The following is a 21,374-nucleotide window of genomic DNA, read 5'->3' on the forward strand; positions in this document are numbered from 1 at the left end:
AGAGCTCAAATATCCATCAACTGATGAATGGATTAAGAAGATGTGGTATATACATACAATGGAATACTACTTGGTGATGAAAAAGAATGAAATCTTTCCATTTGCAACAACGTGGATGAACTGGAGGGTATTATGCTAACTGAAATGAGCCAATCAGAGAAAGACAGACACCATATGATTTCACTCGCATGTGGAGTTTGAGAAACCCAACAGATGAACATAGGGGAATAGGAGGAAAAATAAGATAAAAACAGAGAGGGAGACAAACCATAAAAGACTCTTAAATACAGAGAACAAACTGAGGGTTTTTGGGAGGGGGTGCTTGGGGGGAGGGTAGGTTAAATGGATGATGGGCATTAAGGAGGGATGAGCACTGCGTATCATATGTAAGAGATGAATCACTGGGTTCTACTGAAGCCAAGAGTGCACTCTATGTTAACTAACTTGAAAATAGATTAAAAGAATAAAATTTAAAAAAGAATATATTTGGTTGTTTTGTCAGTAGAAATTAAATGGTATAGACAAAAGCCTGGAATACTGAGGCCAGCAGACTTAGAAAAGCTGACTGCTTCTAGCTCCTAAACAGTAAGAGATGGAAATTTAAAACACTGCGTGACAAATGCTCAAGATGTTGCAGTTGATTATAGTGAATCATGGAAAATATCTGATTAAATGTGTGTTCTTTTGTTCCAGTCAGCTTCAAGGAAATCACTATCACATTGAAAGAGAGAGCATGGGAGCAAGGAGGCAGAAGATTATGTCTTACAAAAGCAATTGTAAGACTGTATCTTACAAGAAAATTCGAAGACTGTCTTACAAAAGAACACTGAGTAGGAATACTGGCAAATGAAACAGTCTGGGTGCCAATAGATTAGAGTTTACCAATGTTTTGAGGAAACCGTATTGTCAAAGAAACCACAAGCTTGTGTAAAAAGCCTAAGTTCGTTAGTTAAGCCATAAAACAACCTCTGGCAGGAAGTTGCATTGCCCCTAGGAAGAGCAGTCTCCCCAGCTCCCTCTTTATATGTAGCCAAGGAGAATAAGGGTCCAGAAAGAAGCCCTCCAGAGGATGATGCAGAGGATCACAAAGGATAATAATGGTGAGAGAGTCGCTGCTCCAGGCTAGGCAACCCTGATGTCAAAGCATTGGTATTTCAGCATTGTAATATCAGTGTATCTGTGGAACGGTGACTACGGGGGGGGGGGGGGGGGGTCTCTCAGTCTTGCCTTTCTGAAGGGGTGTGCTTATTTGTTTACTGAAGTTATCTTTTGCCTGATCCACTTTGCACATTTGTAGGTTGGCATGGGCATGAGATGGACAACTTGCTTTTTTAGTTCACAGGTCTTCAAGTCTAAGAGAAGTTTTATCTGTTCTTGATGGAGAGGCCTATGCAATACAATGGTAGATTGAACCACATTCACAGGCTGGACCCTTTCCCATAGGTTCCTACATCCTTCTGCCAACAGACTGCTGCCTGCCCCACTCCCTACAACTGCTCCAGACACACCCAGATGCATCTAAATCTGGCAGTCCTGGTTCTCAGGACACCAGGCTGTCCCACCAGAACCATGGCTCTGTTACAGTTTGGTTAAGTGACAGGTTTGTCCAAGCAGTGACTCCGCAGATTTTCTGAATATCCTCCTTTCTGTTCAGCTGTCAGTGCCGAAGTCATGCAGCCCGATTTGTTCAATGTTTTCTGTCCGGTGGTTGGGATTTCAGGGATTTCACCAATGCAATGGTAGATTGGACTTTGCATTGTCTTCCTTGAGGATCAGTTGAAGGCATTTTCTTGTGGGAAGAGGGAACAAACAAGTGTTTAATGACCAGAAGAGTATACTTTGGTGGAGATTGTTACTGCTCACCATATGGGCTCACCATGGACTCCTCTAAAATTTTTTTTTAATGTTTATTTTTTTGAGAGAGGGGGGTAGAGTGGGAGCAGGAGAAGGGCAGAGAGAGAGAGAGACAGACAGACAGACAGACAGACAGAATCTGAAGCAGGCTCCAGGCTCCGAGCTGTCAGCACAGAGCCCAACGTGGGGCTCAGACTCACAAACCATGAGATCATGACCTGAGCCGAAGCCGGATGCTTAGCTGACTGAGTCACCCAGGCGCCCCACCATGGACTCCTCTAAATTTCCCAGCTTGCAGTGTTGGTCAGTAATTTTCTCTTCTTAATGTCTTTCCAATATCAAGGTATCAAGTTTTGCAAGCTTTATAAAAATGAGTTTGGATGTTTCTCTTCCTCTATTCTCTGGATGCACTTATTTAGATCAGCATTATTTGTACTTTAAATTTTTGTGAAGCTATTTTGGTCTGTAGTTTTCTCTGTGGGAAGAGTTTTAATTTCAGATTCACTTTCTTTGATATTGGTATTGGTATTTTAAAATTTCTTCTTTTGGTAAATTGTATTCTAGGGAACCTGTATATTTCACTTTAATCTTCCAATTTATTGGCATAAATGTGGGCACAGAGAGTGCCAATTTGTTTACATAAGTTGTTTATTATATCCTCTCATTATCCTATTAATGTATAGAAGATCCATAGTGATATCCCATTTTACTGCTAATTTTTTTTAATATTTATTTTTTGAGAGAGAGAGTGAGCAAAGGAGTGTGAGTGGGGGGGACAGAGTGGGGGCAGAGGATCTGAAGCAGGCTCTGTGCTGACAGTAGAGAGCCTGATGCGGGGCTTGAACCCACAAAACAGTGAGATCATGACCTGATCCAAAGTTGGATGCTTAACCAACTGAGCCACACAGATGCCCCATGATATCCCATTTTAAATATTTGATTTTGGTATCTGTGTTCTCTCTTTGCCTCTTTTTTCCCCCCCTCTAGATTTTTTTTTTGCTAGGAGGTTATTAATTATATTAATCTGTTAAAGATTAAGATTTTGACTGTTGATTTACTGTTGCGTGTATTTAAAAAAAATGATTTCTGCTCCTATCTTTTTGCCTCTGTTCTCCTTTTTGGGGAGGGGGGCGTTAATTTGCTGTTCTTTTTCTAGCTTTTGAGTTGGAATCTTAGATCATTGGTTTTCAACCTTTCTTATTTTTTAATATAAAAATGTAAAGGTATATCTTTTCTTCTAGGTACTGCTTTAGTAGTGTTTCTGGCCACACCACCTCCCTTCTCCCACACATCAAGTAGTGAGAGACTCCTAATGGTGGAAATGTAGGATTGAACCTGCCTGAATCTCTGAGTCATTGTTTGGAGGAAAGCCATGCAGGAGAGCTACCTGGCCTGCATTGGCTTGTGATATAAGCAAGAAGCCTAGCTCTGATGTGTTTAGCTACTGGGTTTTCTCTATGGTTTGTCTATTTGTTTGTTTTGTATATGTTTGCTATAGCCTAGCCTATCTTGTCTGATACAGGAGGACTTGTCTTATATCAGTTCCTGTGTTGGTTTGCATGACAGTTTGCTATGATCTCTATTCTTTTATACTCCCAAATATCAATATTATGAGATTATTGTTATAAAAAATTTTCACTGAAGATGTGGGGAGATTGTGAAGGGGTATTACAGCACAGAAGACAATCAGAAACAACATTACATGTAATATGCCTTCCCCTCCCTCCCATAGGGAATTTTTCATTGTCTTTGCAGTCTGGCGTTGCCCTGTTGCCATGATTTGGGGTTCTCTTCTCTGTTTGGACTCTTCTCTCCTGGTTCATATTCTCTCTTCTTCACATACCTTTTATTCCAGAGCACCCCAAACTCTCCAACTTCTACATACAGCTTTTCCTTACTTTGGATAAAACAAAATTCCTGGTCATAGTGTCTTTTCTACTGATCAGAGCACATCCAGAGGTCTGTGGCAGAGAGGTGGCTGTGGGCAACCTGATGGATGGTCAGAGTAGGGACTCTGAGTGGAGAAGATTTTCCCCCAGGACCTAGAGTTGTATTTTAAAAAGTCTTCTTACTACTTTCTTTATATGTCCACATTTTTGCTTTTATTTCATTTGTTTTATTTTTCACATAGTTGAAATCCTGCTCTGCACCCTCCTTTTTTATGACTTAATTTTCTATCATGAGTATTTACTATATTCATATGTGATCTTGGTAAACATTATTGTACATTCACATTTTTTTTCCTCTTTAAAAACTCAATGATCAGTCCTAAGGGGTATAAGAAGGACACGCAAATTCCTGAAATCCCAAGCACCAGACAGAAAACATTGAACAAATTGGGCTGCATGACTTCGGCACTGACAGATGAACAGAAAGGAGGATATTCAGAAAATCTGCGGAGTCACTGCTTGGACAAACCTGTCACTTAACCAAACTGTAACAGAGCCATGGTTCTGGTGGGACAGCCTGGTGTCCTGAGAACCAGGACTGCCAGATTCAGATGCATCTGGGTGTGTCTGGAGCAGTTGTAGGGAGTGGGGCAGGCAGCAGTCTGTTGGCAGAAGGATGTAGGAACCCATGGGAAAGGGTCCAGCCTATGAATGTGGTTCACATCGTCCTGGCCCCACCTCAGAGGGAGGGGCTATAATGGAAAGGGGGTAAAAGCATGGCAAGTTCACTGAAATTTCTGTGGGAGTATCAAGCCATCTTCCTTTGTGTTCTCTGCAACAGTGGCCCACAGAGGACAGGGAAGGGATGGTGGAAAGATCTTCCCTCCCTCTTCCCCAATGGTGGATAACCCTGGAAACAGATTGGACACAGTTGCCTGAGTAACTGAACCGGGCAGCTGAACCAAACTATGTTTGTCTGGAAAAGGAGGGTCTAAAGAGTTGCCATAAGAACTGGCCATGACTTCAGTGTTAGCCTGATCGAGTACCAGTCACCAGCTAACCAAAATGCAAGAGAGGTCAGAGGGCCAAACTGTAACTCAGCACTGTTTCCAGATCCTTGGGTTTCAGAGCAGAGCCTACAGGGGCAGGTGGGCTCAGCCAGGTGTCTGCAGCCATCAGGTTCATAGGAAGGCCTTCAGGCCAGGTTAGAGACAGGAAAACCCTATGCTGAAGAGTAACCCCTACATAGAGGCTTAGTGAGGGGTCTGCATACATAGATAAGGCTGTGAGGAAGAGGACTGGCAGGACTAAAGAAGTTGACCTTGTAATGAGACAATTAAGAACACCGAGAGTCTGGCTTTATTGGAAGCCTGCCATGTAAATAGTGCTGCTGCTCTTTCAACTTGCCCTTTCAGGCCCAGGAAGATAACACCTTGATGTTATGAGTCCTTGAATGTTGTACAAATCCTCATATCTTCATACACCTCATATCTTCATAAATTGCCCTTCTATTAAATTATCTGTTATATCAATTATCTCGATATGAATATACCATCCGTTTGCTGCTAGGACATTACCAACACAGTGCTATTCTGTTGATGGCTCTGGGGAAGCCCCCTGGGACCCTGGCTCTCAGCAACCGGCTCTGGAGATAGAGGATGAGGTTTAAATGGTGGATCCCTGAAGGGAGGTGTGTGAGGAAGGCACAACAGGTAAGGACAGAGATTGTGATTTCATCGTCCTACTTCAGAGGTCCCTGGTGGGAATGGAATCTGGCCATGCATTTAGGCCTGAAATGTTGGGATGGATAGAGATTAGATAGATCTGATTCCATGCAGGGTGGGGTGGCTCTACTAGGAGGCAGAAAGGGTAAATAAAGACCATAGCCCAGGACCATGAATCACCCAGATCTAATTCCACTTGCTCTGTGGAGCAGAATCAGGAGGGCAGACTCAGGGAGGATAAGTATTAAGTTTTGAGCCCATGAGGAAGGAGTAGGGTGCATACCTGGTCGGAGTGCCTGCACAGGGTCTAACACCAGTGAGCCCCTCTACAAATTTGGTGGAAGAAATGAATATGCTTACAAAACAGCATAGGGAGGACATTCTTATCCACTGACTTTCAGAATATACTCACATGGAAGGAATGTTTGAGAGAGGCAGTACTGGAATTATTCAGAAAACACAAAGAGTTGGGGAGGGTGAGCATGAGGAATTTTATAACAGGTTTGTTATAAATTTAATAAATACTGGAAAAGTGACAGGGGTTAGGAAAGTTGATTAAACAAAACACCACCCTAGAACACTAAATCTGGTTTTATTTACCCAGGTCATGTGGTACTTCCCTTAGTAAACTAAGGAATTTATAGACATTGGAAATTGAGTTTTTACTGTGTAAATATAGAATGTGCAATCATGAATACAGGACAGAAATAAAGTGGAGGGGAAATGGCTTAGGTTGTTCTCCTAAATTCTCTAGGGCCTTTGCACATGCTGTTTCCAATGTCTGGAAACTTCTTCTCCTTCCTCATACCTGGAAGAAGGTCAGGTTTTCTTGTTATGCTCTGATACAACTCTTGTACTGTTCCTTCACAGATAGTATAAGCATGTAAGTCGTGCTTTCATGTGGTCATTTGATCAATGTCCTGTCTTGCTTCTTAGCTGATAACCTCCATGAAGGCAAGGGCTGTGTTCTGATCACCATTGTTTCTCTAAAACCCAGTGCCTGACACCTGCCAGATGCTCAACAGGTATTTCATAGGTGACTGCCTGAAGAACTTTTAAAGCACACCATGTTAAGACTGGCTTCCCAAGGAAGAGGAAGTGAAGCATAATATAATTCTGGTAACCTTGGACCTATATTTCCTGCATTTCTCTGTGTAAAGACATTCTTCTGATACCACACTAGTGGAGTGGGAGCATGAAACACCAGCATGGTAACTGCTGACATCAATTCTTGATAAGGAAGGGGAGTGAAGACTTTAATCAGGTAGAATCCTGCCCTCATAGCATGAGAGAAAAATAACTCCTTTGATTCCCCCCAAATTGCCAAAAGGATCTCACTTAACTCAGAGGTCTTGGATCTTGGAGTGACTCCTACAACTATGCAAATATCATGGTGCACGGAGATTGATCTGGAGAAGTTCTGAGGTGGTGAGGATATCTAACTGCGCTGTGTTGATATTTTTCTCTGCTTTCTTTGATGTGAGGTTTTAAGCCTGTTATAATCAAGTTAAGCATGAAAATCAATGGCAGTTGTATTTGGAAAGGAAGGCTATGCCTTGGCAGAGTTATATATGAGAAAAGAAATACCAATGTCATTGGTCAGTGATGCTACAGGGTTGCTCAGTGTGGTCAATGGGGGATAAGTGGAAGTGTGATATGGTGGCTTCATTAAAAGATATTTGCTACATACCCTCTGACTTTTAGTTTTCATTCCTTCCATTTCCTTCTTTCCTTCCTTCTTCCTTCCTTCCTTCCTTCCTTCCTTCCTTCCTTCCTTCCTTCCTTCCTTCCTTCCTTCCTTCCTTCTTCCTTCCTTCCATTCAGAACATTCAACATGAGATCTACTGTCTTAACAGATTTTTAAGTCTATACCACAGTATTGTTATCTATAGACATCATGTTGAACAGCAAGATCTCTAGAGTTCTTCTATCATGCATAACTGAAATTTTATACATGTTGATTAGCAACTGCCCATTTCCTCCTCCCCCAGCCCCTGGCAACCACCATTATATTCTTTGCTTCTATGAGTTTGACTATTTTAGATAACTCTTATAAGTGGAATTATGAAGCATTTGTCCTTCTGTGACTGGCTTATTTTACTTAGCATAATTCCCTAAGATTCATTCATTTTGCCACATATTGCAGAATTTCCTTCATTTTAGAGGCTGAATAACATTCCATGCTATATATATTTCACATCTTCTTTATCCATTCATTCACCAATGGGCATTTAGGTTTTACCCACATGTTGGCTATTATGAATACTGCTGCAGTGAACATGGGAGTGCCAATATCTCTTGAGATCCTGATTTCAATTATTTTGGATAAATATGCAGAAGTGAGATTGTTGGATCATATGGCAATACAACTCAATAGCAAAAAAAAAAACCCCAAAACCCACAAAACCCTAATAACCTGATTTTACAAAGGGCTAAAGACTTGAATAGACATTTCTCCAAAGAAGAGAATGTTTAGGTCTCTTGTAATCAAGTTAATTGTAGGATTGTTGTCAAAGGTCAACAGGTGTATGAAGATGTTCAACATCACTAATCATCAGGGAAATACAAATCAAAATCACAATATCAACTTACACATGTCAGGATGGCTAGTCTCAAGAAAACAAAAGACAATAAGGGTTGGTGGGGATGTGGAGAAGTTAAAACCCTTGCGCACTGTTGTGGGAATGCAAAATGATGCACCACTATGGAAAACAGTATGAAGGTTGATCAAAAACTAAAAATAGAATTACCATATGATCTTTCCTCATTTATTGCTCCATGAAACATGTATGTAATGGCTGAAGATCTAGCTATAGGCTCTTAGCAAAGGAAGGGGGATGGTTAATTCCCACAAGGATGAGGGCCACACTTGAGGAATGGTAGGGTGGTGGCTGGAAGAAGTCCAAGGATTTGTGAAGTGTCCATAATTCCCAACTCTGAGCTATTTAGTGAAAGAAAGAAAGAAACTTTTATTTATCTCATTGCTAGTTTAGGAATCTGTTACCCTTACCCTCAGCTGAACCTAATTCCAATTAATTTGAGAATACTAAATTATTGGTAAGCCACAAGCTTTGGCTATGTTTATTTAGAAAGGATTTGAGCTTTGCCATAGGTCATGGGAATTGATTGGCTCAAATGGGGATTATCTGGAAAGTGATGTAGACATGAAATATGCAGATGGACCAGTGACTGGGGCTTACCTTTTGGGAACAGTTGACATGCACGTGGTTTACTTCTCTTTCTCAAAGGCTCAGTCTTTAGAAAAATCGTGAGTGATGGGAACTTCTGTCCACCTTGAGCTGTTTGGGGCTTATCCAGCCTTCTCTCCAAGATTTCTGAAGATTCCTGGGAGGAACTTCTGTGTAATAGTAACCTTTGAGTACTCTTTCCTCTTTTTTTTTTTTTTTTTTCTGGGAACTGCCCTTCCTTTTTTGTCCTGGGTCCTTCTAGCATGGAACATGACTTTTCTTTCTTTGGTCCCTCAGACCATCTCTTAAACCACTTTTCCTGAAGGTTTATGGATACTTGGATAGTTGATAAAGAGCCATTTTCCCTGTTCTCACTTAATGATGCAAAGAAACAGTGGAGCTGTGAAGTAACAGGTTTTTAAAAATTCAATTTTTGATATTTTTTGTTCTTTCAACAATTTTTTTATTGTAGTAAAACATATAGAACATAATACTTGCCATTTTAACGTATACAATTTTACATGCACATTTTACATGTACAATTCAGTGGCATTAATTATGTTCACAATGTTGTGCAGCCATCACAATTTTTAAAATATTGATTTTCCGAATCAAATTCTTATGCAGAGTCATCCTCCCTCACCCAGAGGTGTTATTATCCTTAGTGAGATCAGAGTTAGGCTCATTCAAATAACAGGAATTCAGGAACTGGAAAAATCCCTATGCTTCCCTCTGATACAATTTAAGCTGTTCCCATTTCTCCAGATGTCCCTGGTAGAACCCACTGAGCTGAGGATGCATTGGGTGTTGATGGTACAGTTGGGAGTCTAATACTCAACTGGGAAGCAGATACTGAGGGATAGGACAGCTATATACTCTAGCTCCTGGCTCAGCCTTTAACCCTATCACTCACTGAATGGTTGGGCAGGCAGTTCTGAACTAACAGGGATCAGGAAGAGGACAACTTGGGTTGGAGGAATGCTAGAAGCTTCAGCCAGGAGGGATCTTGGGAATGAGTATGACCTAAGGGGAACGTGTGTGTGTGTGTATGTGTGTGCTATGCAATGGGGTTGCATATCTGGGAGATGGAAATCACAGCCTCTCTGTGAGCTCTACTCTACCCACCACCTTCTCCCCCCTCCCAATTCTAGAGGGCCATAGTCATGCTAGAATTTGACATCTGAATTTCAAGTTATAATGTAAAATATGAAGGGAGTTGAAGGCAGATGATTTGGGGAGTTCAGACAATGGGTTGAATGAGCAAGGCTGTCTGAGGCTGTGACTTCCATTGTACAAGTCCAGCTGCACAATCTCGCAAGAATGGTGTAATGGCTGATGGTGGAGTTTTGGAGAGTATGAAAGACACACAGACATGGGAATGAGCTAGTGGTAAACTGGAGAAATAGCCTAGAATAATCTTGTGCAGAGTCCTAGAGGGAAGGCAGAGACAACAGGCCATTCTTAGATGGGGAAGGGGACTGCTAATTGCTAAACTTCAAGTTAACTGCAGAGACCATGTGCCTATGAGCACACGGGCATGTCCCGGGGAGTGTCACCCTCCTGCCTACTGAAAGAGAGAGTGTTCTGTGCTCATATGCTGCTGGCCCAAGGTTCAAATACTCACTGACCCTCCTGCACTACGCAGACAGGAATGACTGAGGGGCTTTGAGCCCAAGGTCTCTAGCCACCCCAAGACTCAATGCAGTCCTACTCCTCAGCTCTCCCCTCTCCCTCTGCTTCCTGTCACAACAGCGTCATTTCTGGCCCCAAGTGCATATGCTGTGGGTCTAGGTCCCAGCTCTAATTCACACTAATTTTCAAATTGCTCAGGGTCAACTCCCTCCTTTCTAAAAACCCATTTCAGAAAGAAGGAAACAGCTATTAACTGTAAGGGCACTTTTCTGCCCACTGCCCATCTCCAGCTTACTGAGGGCTGATTGATGACCTGAGACATAAATTCCTGGGGGAAGGATTTGAACCTCAAATTGGAGTGAGAGGCAGGTGGGGGGAAGGTGTCCTCCCATTATGCCACAGCATCGGCAGGGGCCACAATGCCCTTCCGTGTCCAGAGCCAGGAGCACTGCCCTGGGCAATCTTATTCCAGCCACCATGTACTCTTCCGAGAGACCTATTTCTGCCTGTTGTCAGACCATATGCCATGATTTCAGTCCACTCAATTAGTAGAAGGCTCTAGGGCATTTTGGTTTGAAAACTAGATGTATTTGATGAGGTTATGCTAAAGCACTCAGAAGCAGAGCCCCTTTCTTATTGTCTCCTGGGAGGAAGATTTTGGCTTCTATAGCCCCGGAGACCGTAAAAGGAGAAAGAGAAGTTGGGTATTTGGAGGCTGCCATACCCATCTTGGATGTATGTGTACAATGTCACCCAGAGGAGAGCATTAGTGGGGTTGGACGGTGGAGTAAAGATCCCAAACACTTCTGGGCTGCCAGAAATGTTCAAATAACACCCACACCCAGTGGTATTAGGAGTCAGAGCACTGCTGGAGGTAACCCACAGCTCTGATCCCAGTGCTCTCCAGGATGTTCAAGTCTGAATGACTGGAGCATGGGGCAGATGAGAGGAGAGGACTCAGGATGTCTGCCACTGGTGGCGAAAGCATGGAGAAGAGGCTGGTTGATGCTGCTGGGGGTGTCTGGAGGTTGGCTATATGGTTGGATGCAAGTTGCAGACATGTTTCCCTTTACATCTTTGCCATAATTTTCAACGATGGCATTCATAAAGAAATGCTTCTTGTGACCTCCTAAAGGAGAGACATTGTTTACAATGTGAATGGCTTATAACATGCTGCAGTTTTTATGTGTAAAAGTAACCACTGATAGAATGGCTGCCCTGACTGGAATACAAAACTGGGAGTTGGGAGCAGGGAGGGGTGAAACTCATCAATTGTATCATTCATTTACAAATTATAATTTCTTTATTGTAATTGAAGTTAGAAGAGCACAAAACACTATATGATGCCCATAGTATGACTGATTTGAAAAAAAGTCTTAAAATACAGTAGAATCTTTACAATACTTTGTAATGAAATGTGGAATGAGACTGTGAAATCTTTGTTTACTGATTATCTCAAGGCAGAGAATTTAAAAGCTGTGGAACTTAAAGATGAGTTTAACAAAAGGACAAGTATTCCAAATTTGCTGACCTCTGATGTGCTGGCTTGTGATTGTCACAGATGCCTGCATACATACGTGCACGTTCACACACACACACACACACACACACACACACGCACACACACATACAATGTATCCCTTCAGATAAAGGTGATATTTTCCCAATGAATATAATTGTGTTTTAAAAGAACCATGTTAAAGGGAAAGACTTTTGAAAACTGATGTTTGGAACTGTTTCCATTTTCATGTGATTTTAATGCCAAAATGAAATGTCATTGTCATGTATATGGACTGTGCTAACCATAGTCTTCAAAATTAAGAAATACACTTTTAAATACATTTTATAATCTTCCAGATGAAGAGTTTTTAAAAATATTCACACAAATAACTGATGACAACATCATAGAGAATGTGGGCTTCATGGAGAAAGAAGAATCTTCTGGTGGAATTTCACATTTGCGAAATTGGTAGATGGGATTTAAACAGAGAATTGTGGTTTAGTAAGTGTAGTCAAAGAATTTTTCTATTTGGGTCTATTTATCTTTGTGAGATATCTTTTTGGCGGGGGGCAACAACAACCATTAGGACTAAGTATTGACACTACCTGAACTTAAAAAGCATACTTTGTAGTCTCATAAAATACTAAACTAAGATTTATTAAAACCATTTTTAATCCTGTTACTCTCCCTCAACAAGTTTTTGCAAATAACTTTATTTAAAAATTTTTAATGTTTATTTATATTGAGAGATTGTGCAAGCGGGGGGGGGGGGTAGAGAGAGACAGAGAGAGAGAGACAGAGACAGAGACAGAGAGAGAGAGAGAGAGAGAGAGAGAGAGAATCCAAAGCAGACTCCACAGTGCTGGCGTAGAACTCCACTCGTGCTTTAACTCACCAATCTGAGACCATGACCTGAGCTGATATCAAGAGTCTGACATTTAATCAACTGAGCCACCCAGGCACCCCACAAATAACTTTAAAGTGAAAGGAAAAAGATATATTTCGCCATTCATTAAAAATTAAGTAACTTTGGGGCACCTGGGGGGCACAGTCCGTTAAGCATCCGACTTGGGCTCAGGTCGTGATCTCATGGTTCCTGAGTTGAAGCCCCTACCCCTTCCCCCAACCCTCACCGTAGGTCTCTGTGCTGACAGCATTGAATGCTTGGGATCTTCTGTCTCCCTCTTTCTGTGCCCCTTCCCCACTCATGCTTTCTCCCTTTCTGTCTCAAAAATAAATAAACTTTATTTTTAAAAAATGAAGTATCTTCATCTTTACCACATCCTTTGGCAGTTTTAGGTGTGCTTTATAATACATAATATATTAATACAGTTGCATGTTTGTATCATTTATAAATAAGTAAATTGTAAATATCAGGCTGCCAGTTAGAAGGAATAAAACCTGGTACTTAGATGAGGCAGCCATGTGACAACAGTTGGCACAGTGAGGACACAGTGGGTGCTCACTAATGACTAGTTCCATTTCCTCCTTTGGTGACAAATTTGATGTGCGAGATGAAAAGGAGAGAGTCAAGGATGGCCTCCGCAGTACAGCCTGGGGAGTGGGAGGTGGTGGTATCATCATTCACTAAGACAGGAAACACGGGAGCAGAGGCAGGTTCTGGCATGTTCTTGGGAGGAAATTAGGAGTTTGAGTTTGGGCCTGCAAACCTCTAGTGGAGATGGACCCCAGGAAACTGATGTGCTATCCGCAGCTCTAGGACTTCCTGAACTGGAGATGAGGTTCAAAAGTCGTTAGCAGCCGGGAGGTTGTTAAAACCGGAGGACTGGATGGGCCCACAGAAGGACAGAGGAGACAGGCAGCTGTGGGACCGGGGACGGGGAGGGGGGGGGGGACACCACAAAGAAAAGCCAAGCCTTGGAGGCCAAGAAGCTGCAGTCACCAAGCTAAGTAGAAAATTTGGAGAGAAAGCGGCAAGCGCCAACTCTGGAAACTTTTGTACGCCTAGCGCGCTCCAGGGAGGAAGGTGTGGTCAGCAGGTTCAAATGCAGGGGAGGGGGGAAGAAGGGGCTACCCGGCACCCATTGGATTTAGCAACTAGGAGGTCGATCGGGACTTGGAAGGGCGGGTGTGTAAGCTGGAGAGTGTTGGAGGAGTATGTGAGTGTGTGTATGTGCGTACGTGTGTGTGTGTGTGTGTGCGCGCGTGTGTGTGTGCGCGTGCTGGGAGGGGCAGGAAGGTGATCAAGGGACCAGACGGAAAGCCGATGCTTTCAGGTCCGCTCAGCTACAGGGAGTAAGTCACCTGTCTGTGGGCCGTGGCCCCAGACTCTTACCTTGAGAAACGTCCTGGCCGGGGAGGAGGTTCGGGCGGGTCCGAACACTGCGGGGAGCGCTCTCGGGGCCCGGCGGGTGGCAGGGGAGGCGAGGTTGGAGGAGCCCGGCTGGAGCCTGACCCCGGGCTGCGGCGGGCGCGTTTCCGGCCGGCGGACAGGGCGGCCGCCGCGCCCCTGGCGCTCTCAAGTTTCCTGTTGGCAGCGCCAACCCGGCGCCTCAGGTAGCGGCGGGCAGGCCTGGTTGGCAGGCGGCGGGCAGGCGGACCTGCGCGGCGGCGGCGGCTCGCCCCTTGCCCCTCTGCTGCTCGCTCGTCGCCTCTCCGCTCCGCGCCCAGGTAGGGCACCGACTGGGGCGGCGCGCGGCTGGCGGGCTTCTTCCGCGAGGAGGCGGCTCTCCTTCTCCCGCCCGGCCGGCGCGGGGCCTCGGAGGTACGGCAGCGCGGGCGCATGAGCTCCGCGGCGCCGCGGCCGCAGAACGCTCGGTCCACACCCCTGCCGCGGGGCTGCACCGCGGGCTCCCGGTGAGCAGGCGGGGGGCGCGGCCTGGCCCCGGCCCGGCCCCAGCCCGCTGCGGTGCCGGGCAGCCCCTCCGCGGCGCTCGCCGTGTGCCCTGCTCAGTGCCGCCACCTGCGCTCCAGCCCTGCGGGCCGCCCCCTGCGGGCCCACGGCAGGGCCCTGGCACCCGAACCGGATGAGTGCGCGCGATGCTGCGCTGCTGACCTTGGGCCCAAGGCCCCTGCTGCCCAGGACGCGAGTCGGAGTGCCCCGAGGTCGGAATCTCGGCTCTGGGCTTCCCAGCCTACTCTGGCGACGGCGCTGACCCCGGACTCAGCCCTGCCTGGGTTCTTGCCTGTATTCCTGCCTCTCTCTCTGCAGTGGCCTGGGCGCCAGAGACCTCAGGTGAGCCAGCCTCATCTCAGCTCCCTGGCGGCCTACATTCGATTCGCAAGGGTTAGAGAAATTAAGGGACATGCCGCCACTTAAGCTCCCGGACAAGTTTCTAGGTGCTTGAGGACTGGCCAGGTGGGGTGGACTTCCACCTAAAGGCAGGGGAATGGACAGAATGGCAGGGTGATGGGTTCAGTTGAGGCCTTCATCCTTACCTCTTTTGGCTGTCTCCCACCATGGGACATGTACTGGCCTCTGAAAGTCTGCTTTCTGCCCTTGCACTTCCTGGTAGCTGCTTTGCCAGTGGAGCTCCCAGGCTCTTCTTGGCTGGCAGAAGCCTCTGGGGTGAGTTTCGAGGGACTGTGGAATAGAAGAGGCTTGCTAACTACAGTGTCATTTCCCCAAATTTTTAGGTCTCTGTGTGTATCTGGAAGCTTGGGGGTGACAAATTAGCAAAGAAGCCAGGTGAAAGCTGCGAGGAAGGAATTTTAGCGTGGTCCTGAGCCCATGTTGGCTATCCCCCTTGACGTGGTGGCTAACAATTGGCCAGCTTTGGGGAAGAGCTGTCAGCAGCTGGAGCTCTCATGGGAGAAATTCCTCCCCTGGCTGTGAAGCATCAATGCTGAGTGGTAGTTGAGCTACTGAGCCAGTCAGACAGAGCCCCTATCAGCTCTCACCTCTCCAAGTGTTGACAAAAGGTTTGGAGTAATGAGCTTGGCCTGGTTATAATTCTGGGTGAAACTCTGAGGGTCTGGCTTGCTGTGAAGATGATGGTACCCTGCTGCCCTAAGAATCATGGAGTTTGCATCAATGGGTTGCTAGGAGACTCTTGGACCTCTTAGCCCCTTCCTCAGCATACCCTCAATCCTTCTGAGATCCTAGATAAGGGATGAGTAGCTTTCAGCTAGGTCAAAAAGTTCTTTTAGAGATGAGGCCTATTTTTCTTGTCCTTACACTAGGCGAATCACTCTTCAAATGGCCTCAAAATCAATCCCAGATATTGAAAATATCATGGGCAGATAAAATACAGCCTTAGGATTAAGCAAGTAGATACCTATACTCTCCTAAAGCTACTCATGACTGTCCTGGTTCTTTCCTTGAATATATTAATCTCTTAGATCTTCTGAGTGCTGGCTGTGTATCAAGGAGAGCAGACCATATCTTTGGGCTTTGATATACAAGGGGCTAAGGCATAGGAAGATGGGCTCATGGCTGGAGCACTAGCCATACAAAGTCAGCAAGAAGTATCAATCCTAGAGGAGGAAGCTATTTCTCCTGATCTGGTTTCACATTTAAACGTGGTTTCCTTCTCATTGCTCCCAAATAGGAGCTTGAGAGAGTGCCTGGCACACAACAGTGCTCAATAAATAATGTTGAATAAAAGGACTCAGTGTCTGGATGAAACTTCATGTTTTGTTTTCCCAGTTGGACTCTGTCTTGTACCGGATACCATGATGACGATGATGTTGATAAATAACTTTATGATATAAAGCACATACTATGTGCCAGACACTATTCTAAGCGTATTTACATATTCTAACTAAGTTATTCTAGCGTATTTACATATGCTAACTAAGTTAATTGCCATGACAACCTATGAGGTTGGTGCTCATAGGGAATAAAACTAAGCCAGAGAAATTGAGTAACTTGCTCAAGGTCATGCAATTAAGTTGTGGAACAGGATTCAAACCCTAGGTAGTCTGGCTTGAGTCCATATACTTAACCATATACTGTACTGACTCTTGACATCCCCATAGATGGATTAATCACTTAGCTTATTCACTCATTCATTATTTTATGCATGCATTCATTCATTCAAGGAATATTTATTGATACCCACTATATTCTAGGCATGGGGATACAATAGTGAATGAGATGAACAAGATCTGTCATGGAGCTGATTTTTAGCAGGTGGAACACTTTTGTCCAACTGCCGTGTGAGTCATGCACACCTCAGGAAGACAAAGAAGGAAAATCAACTCCTATCAGAAAGCTCAAAGCATCATTTCAGAAAAAGGGAGAGTAATATATTCCTTGGTGAGACATAATTTGATTCTAGCCTTTCCTGTCTTGGAGTTTGTGAGGGGCACTTAAGTGATAAAAGTGATGCAGTCTGGTCTCCTGGGAAGGAGATACAGGCCCTGGTCCCGGTTGTCATAGATTGTCTTAATTTTTATTCAAAAAGGAAATAAGTCTTTGAGCTTGAGACCAGTGCTCCTTAGTCCAGGGAGACTTCTGGGCCACAAGGAGCAGTGACATATTAAGCTCAAGATGGATTTGTGAGGTCATGAGCAAAGTTTGCCCTCCCAAGACAAGCCACATTTTCCTCGTAAACTGCCACTGTTCTGGAGGGTCCTCTATCTCTTTGGCACTAGCAGGACCCTTGGCCATTGTCCCCACCTACGTTACCTTTGCTGGGCTGCTGCCCATCTCTGTCCAGACCTAATGGAGTGAGTCTCACACCCCTACCTGGGCCTCAGGAAGGCAGTTTTCTCTATGTTGGAAAATGAAGGCTCAAAGCGGAAGGCATTTTCCAAAGCCTATGCCACGGATATTAATAGGTGTTTTTTCCTATGGTGGTTATGGTCAGAGGGTCAAATAGGTGTGTTGGGCTAAACAAAGTCAAACAGCTTTCTTTACTATGGGACTCTCTGCTAGTAGAGATTGTGCATGAATCACCGTAAGGGATTATTGTGTGCAGCATTTTCCAAGCCTTCTGTCCTTTTTTTTTTTAATTGTTTTTAATGTTTATTTGTTTTTGAGAGAGAGAGACAGAGCATGAGTGGGGGAGGGGCATCAAGAAAGAGAGAGACAGAGAGAGACAGAGAGAGACAGAGAGAGAGAGAGAGAAGAGACACAGAATCTGAAGCAGGCTCCAGGCTCCGAGCTATCAGCACAGAGCCGGACGTGGGACTCAAACCCACAAACCATGAGATCGTGACCTGAGCTGAAGGCAGATGCTTAACCGACTCAGCCACCCAGGCACCCCAACTTCTGTCCTTTTATGTTCTATAGACTACACTTTGGAAAATGCTTGTTTAGACTGAGGCTATCTATGGTCTGGTTACAGGTGCAGAATAGACTTCCCTGAACTGGATCCAGGTAGGTTCTCAGATGCATGGGCTAGGATGCTCCCACTACAGCCCCAATTGAACCTCCTCCTCCCCCAAAAGGAAGGAATCACTTGCCCCACCTCCCCTCTGACAGAGCAGTACTAAGGGCTTGGACCTTTTCCCCCTATGCTTTAAGTTCATTCAATTATTTAATGAATAAATATCCCCCTCCCCCTAGGTTGCTGTAGCTTGCTGATCGCAGTGTTTATGAAACAGCTGTGAGGACAGGTGGGTCATAATCTCTGGGTAGCTAAAGCCCAGCAACAGCCTGAGGATCATGTGTCAACCCTGTAATCCTGCTCTGCACACACAGGAATCATTATGTGGGCTTAGGAAGGCACAATCTCACAATTGGACATGAGGAGGTGACTCAGGCCCAAGTCAGGGCTGGAGCTAGCCTCCTGGTAAACAACTGACCCATCCTTTCTGGGCTCTTGTCCCCAGGATTTCAACAGCACCACAGAAATAGCCATTTTGCTCACGGTTATTTCCCAGACCCGTACCATTTGTCTAAGTCACTGTGTGGGTTCTGAGGCTTGCTTTTAGAGAACTGATCCTGTGGGTCACTTGAGGCAGCTCCACCATTCCCAGGGAGAGCAGCAGCTGCTGGTGGCAGGGTGGCCGAGTGCAGCCAGTGCCCAGGAGGCTAGTCAGAGCTGGAGGCCCTCGTGGGAGCAGACAGCGGCAGTAAGAGGGGAGGACGGGGCAGGTGGGCTCAGGGGGGTCAAGAGGGACATGCTTCTTTTCCATGTGTGTGTGTGTGTGTGTGTGTGTGTGTGTGTGTATGTGTGTGTGCACACACACGCATGTGCTCATGTACTCAGGATCTGGCAGAGCCTGTCCAGGCTGCCCAGTCACCTGTGATGTCAGATCCCTTCAGGGAAGAAAGGAAGGAGTGGGACAAGGCATGGCAGCTTTTCATCCTAGCCTGCTCCTGTACTAAGGATTCTCCTCTCCTAGAGTCACTGTCCCTTTCCTGGGAAAGGAGGGAGCTGTTCAAAGCCCTTGCTCTTTTAGAGGAGGAGGGAGAGGAGGAGCTCTATTGATAACTGGGCTCAGCGCCACTCCTGTCAGTGCTGGGGTGCCTTCAGGGAGGTTGCTTTGGGGGGCCTTGTGAGGGAAGGCAGGTCAGGTTGTGCCGTAGACAATCCCCTAGGTAGAATGAACCTGGTCACCAGGCCAGGCCTGAGGAAGCAGCAAGGGTGATGGTGTGGCACGTTCCTGCTTGGCTGTCAGAGGTCTGGGCATTAGAGGGAGGCCGTGGCTTGTCTTCTGTGCTCGGTCAGGTCAGGAAGGCTGAATGAACTGTTGTGTTGGGGCAGCGGCTTTGTGTCTTGCTCTGGAGAGGGCTGAGAACAGGGCCAGGACACCGCGTTCAGCACGCAGCAGCTATGGATAGCTGGCATTACCTGGGCCCTTTAGGAGTCTTGGAAATTTTCCACTTACATTTCATATTCATGGAAGAATTTCCAGCCCAGGCACTTCCTGCTCTTGCTCACAGCAGCTCACAGATATGCAAAACAGAGACCTCCCACCCCAGCAGCAGCAGACAGGACCCAGCCAGCTGCATTCACAAGGACTCAGCTCAGCCTTCCGGGCATACACGGCCCATGGCCTGAGGGCCTCGCCTGTGTGGCATGCTCAGGATCAGCCATGGAGACTCCAGCCCCAGGCTCAGGTCTGTGTCATGGGTTCTGACAGTGGGAGCCTGGCAAGAGCAAGAAACAGCTTCATTTGTGTAAGGAGGGGATTTGAGTGGTACTGTGCTTCCATTCTGGAGGGGCTATGGTGCCATGAAAAGTAACTGTTGGTTGAAATGGTGGCATTTTATAGCTTTCTAACTTTGTGGCACTTCTTTAAGCTCGTCACAGGGTGTCGTTTGTAACAGTGAGATAAGCTGTATCCCTAGCTGATTGAATTTATGGTTAAGCCTCCCAAGCCTGCCGGCTTCAGCTGACAAACGGTTGACAAACGGGTAAAAGCCAGGCTTGAAGAAGCAGCTGGAGCTGAAACTGCTTGGCATCTACAGAGCAGGCTTTCCTTGCATAAGCCTGCCCTGCCAGGTGTCTCTAGGTCTCAGAAGAGAGCCGGGCTGTGGAGGGAGGGTTGGCAGGAGGGAGCTGTCCGGAAGACAGATGTATAATGGGCTCCTAAGGCTCACTGACTTAGCCCAGCACCCCAGCTGGGTTACTTGATCTATACTAAGATATGGAGTGAAGTCTTCACCACTTATTGAAGACACTGGTAATAATTCTGCAAGAGATTGATATGGCTTCTGCAACGAAAGGAATCTATCTCTATGGGGAAATGTTGCTATATGATCCTATTCTTGGGTCATTGATGTGCCTTGGGAATCTGGGGTGAGGAACTGTGGGATATAGCATCGTCCTGATAACTGACCACAGGACCTGTTTCACCAGCAACAAGTGTTGACCTTTCATGGAACCACGGTGGGAAAAGGCTAGTTTAAACTATTTAAAGAGAAAAGAAGATCTTTTGTAGAAAGATGCATCCCAAAATGTACGTTTAGTTGACTTCAGCGAGGTGAAAATGCTTCATGGAAAGACATGGCAGTCTGTCATAAGAGCTCTCAGGCACAAAGGACCCTCTACCCCATGCCCACTTCTGAGGAGGCCTGGTGGGCTGTGTCAGGCCTGGGTGTGTTTGTAGGGGAAAGGGCTATGGGGTAGGAAGGTGGTGGGGGGCAGTTTCTGTCCAGGGCAAGAGCTAATGCAGAGATGGATCTCAATGGTGTTAATTCCCTTTGCTGGCCAGTGTCTGATGTGGATTAGGTGGGAGAGGACCCTAATTACCAAAACCTGGGATGTAGAAGTTTGATTTTCTTCCTAGTTTCCTTTCATTAAAAAAACCTCTTCAGTCTATTTATTTTCTGGGGCACTTAGGTGGCTCAGTTGGTTGAGCGTCCAACTTCGGTTCAGGTCATGATCTCGAGTTTGGTGGGTTCGAGCCTGCTTCAGATTCTGTGTCTCCCTCTCTCTGCCCTTCGCCTGCTCACACTTTGTCTTTCTCTTTCTCTCTCTCAAAGATGAATAAACATTAAAAAATATTTATGTTCTTTCTATCTTCTTTGTGTTTGTTAAAATGACATTATAACAGCATCAGTGATCAAAGTCAGATACTGCCTCACACATGCAGTCCTGTTATCTGGTCATCCGAGTATGTGTCTCTCTTCCAGCCCTTGTCTTTAAGGGAATGCATTTTCATCTCACTGCAACAAAAGCATGGGTACAGTTTTATGTATTAATTTTTTCATTACTGTTATTTCACA

General features: G+C 45.5%; 2 protein-coding genes across 4 annotated transcripts in view; one reads left to right on the top strand and one right to left on the bottom strand.

Moving 5' to 3' along the window:
* Positions 1-390: 390 nt before the first annotated feature.
* Positions 391-14,533, bottom strand: LOC122483560 (proline-rich proteoglycan 2-like). Its single transcript, XM_043580640.1, has 2 exons — positions 14,085-14,533; positions 391-1,789 (listed from the first exon to the last, which is right to left on the bottom strand). Exons 1-2 carry the CDS (start codon positions 14,531-14,533, stop codon positions 1,726-1,728), a joined length of 513 nt encoding a protein of 170 aa, XP_043436575.1. The 3' UTR covers positions 391-1,725.
* Positions 14,534-14,879: 346 nt separating this feature from the next.
* Positions 14,880-21,374, top strand: part of AMPD3 (adenosine monophosphate deaminase 3) — a 47,425-nt gene continuing 40,930 nt past the window's right edge. The window contains exon 1 of one of the 3 annotated variants that reach the window (XM_043580634.1): positions 14,880-14,984. Coding sequence is in view for 1 of the 3 variants with exons in the window: in XM_043580633.1 (XP_043436568.1) it covers positions 19,739-19,763 (25 nt within the window). In the remaining 2 variants the exon portion in view is untranslated. Of the gene's footprint in view, positions 14,985-18,292; positions 18,773-19,287; positions 19,764-21,374 lie in introns of those variants that run through there. The other 2 variants (XM_043580635.1, XM_043580633.1) reach the window with 2 other exon arrangements.

The sequence above is a fragment of the Prionailurus bengalensis genome, chromosome D1 (assembly GCF_016509475.1).
Source record: "Prionailurus bengalensis isolate Pbe53 chromosome D1, Fcat_Pben_1.1_paternal_pri, whole genome shotgun sequence".
NCBI lineage: Eukaryota > Metazoa > Chordata > Mammalia > Carnivora > Felidae > Prionailurus > Prionailurus bengalensis.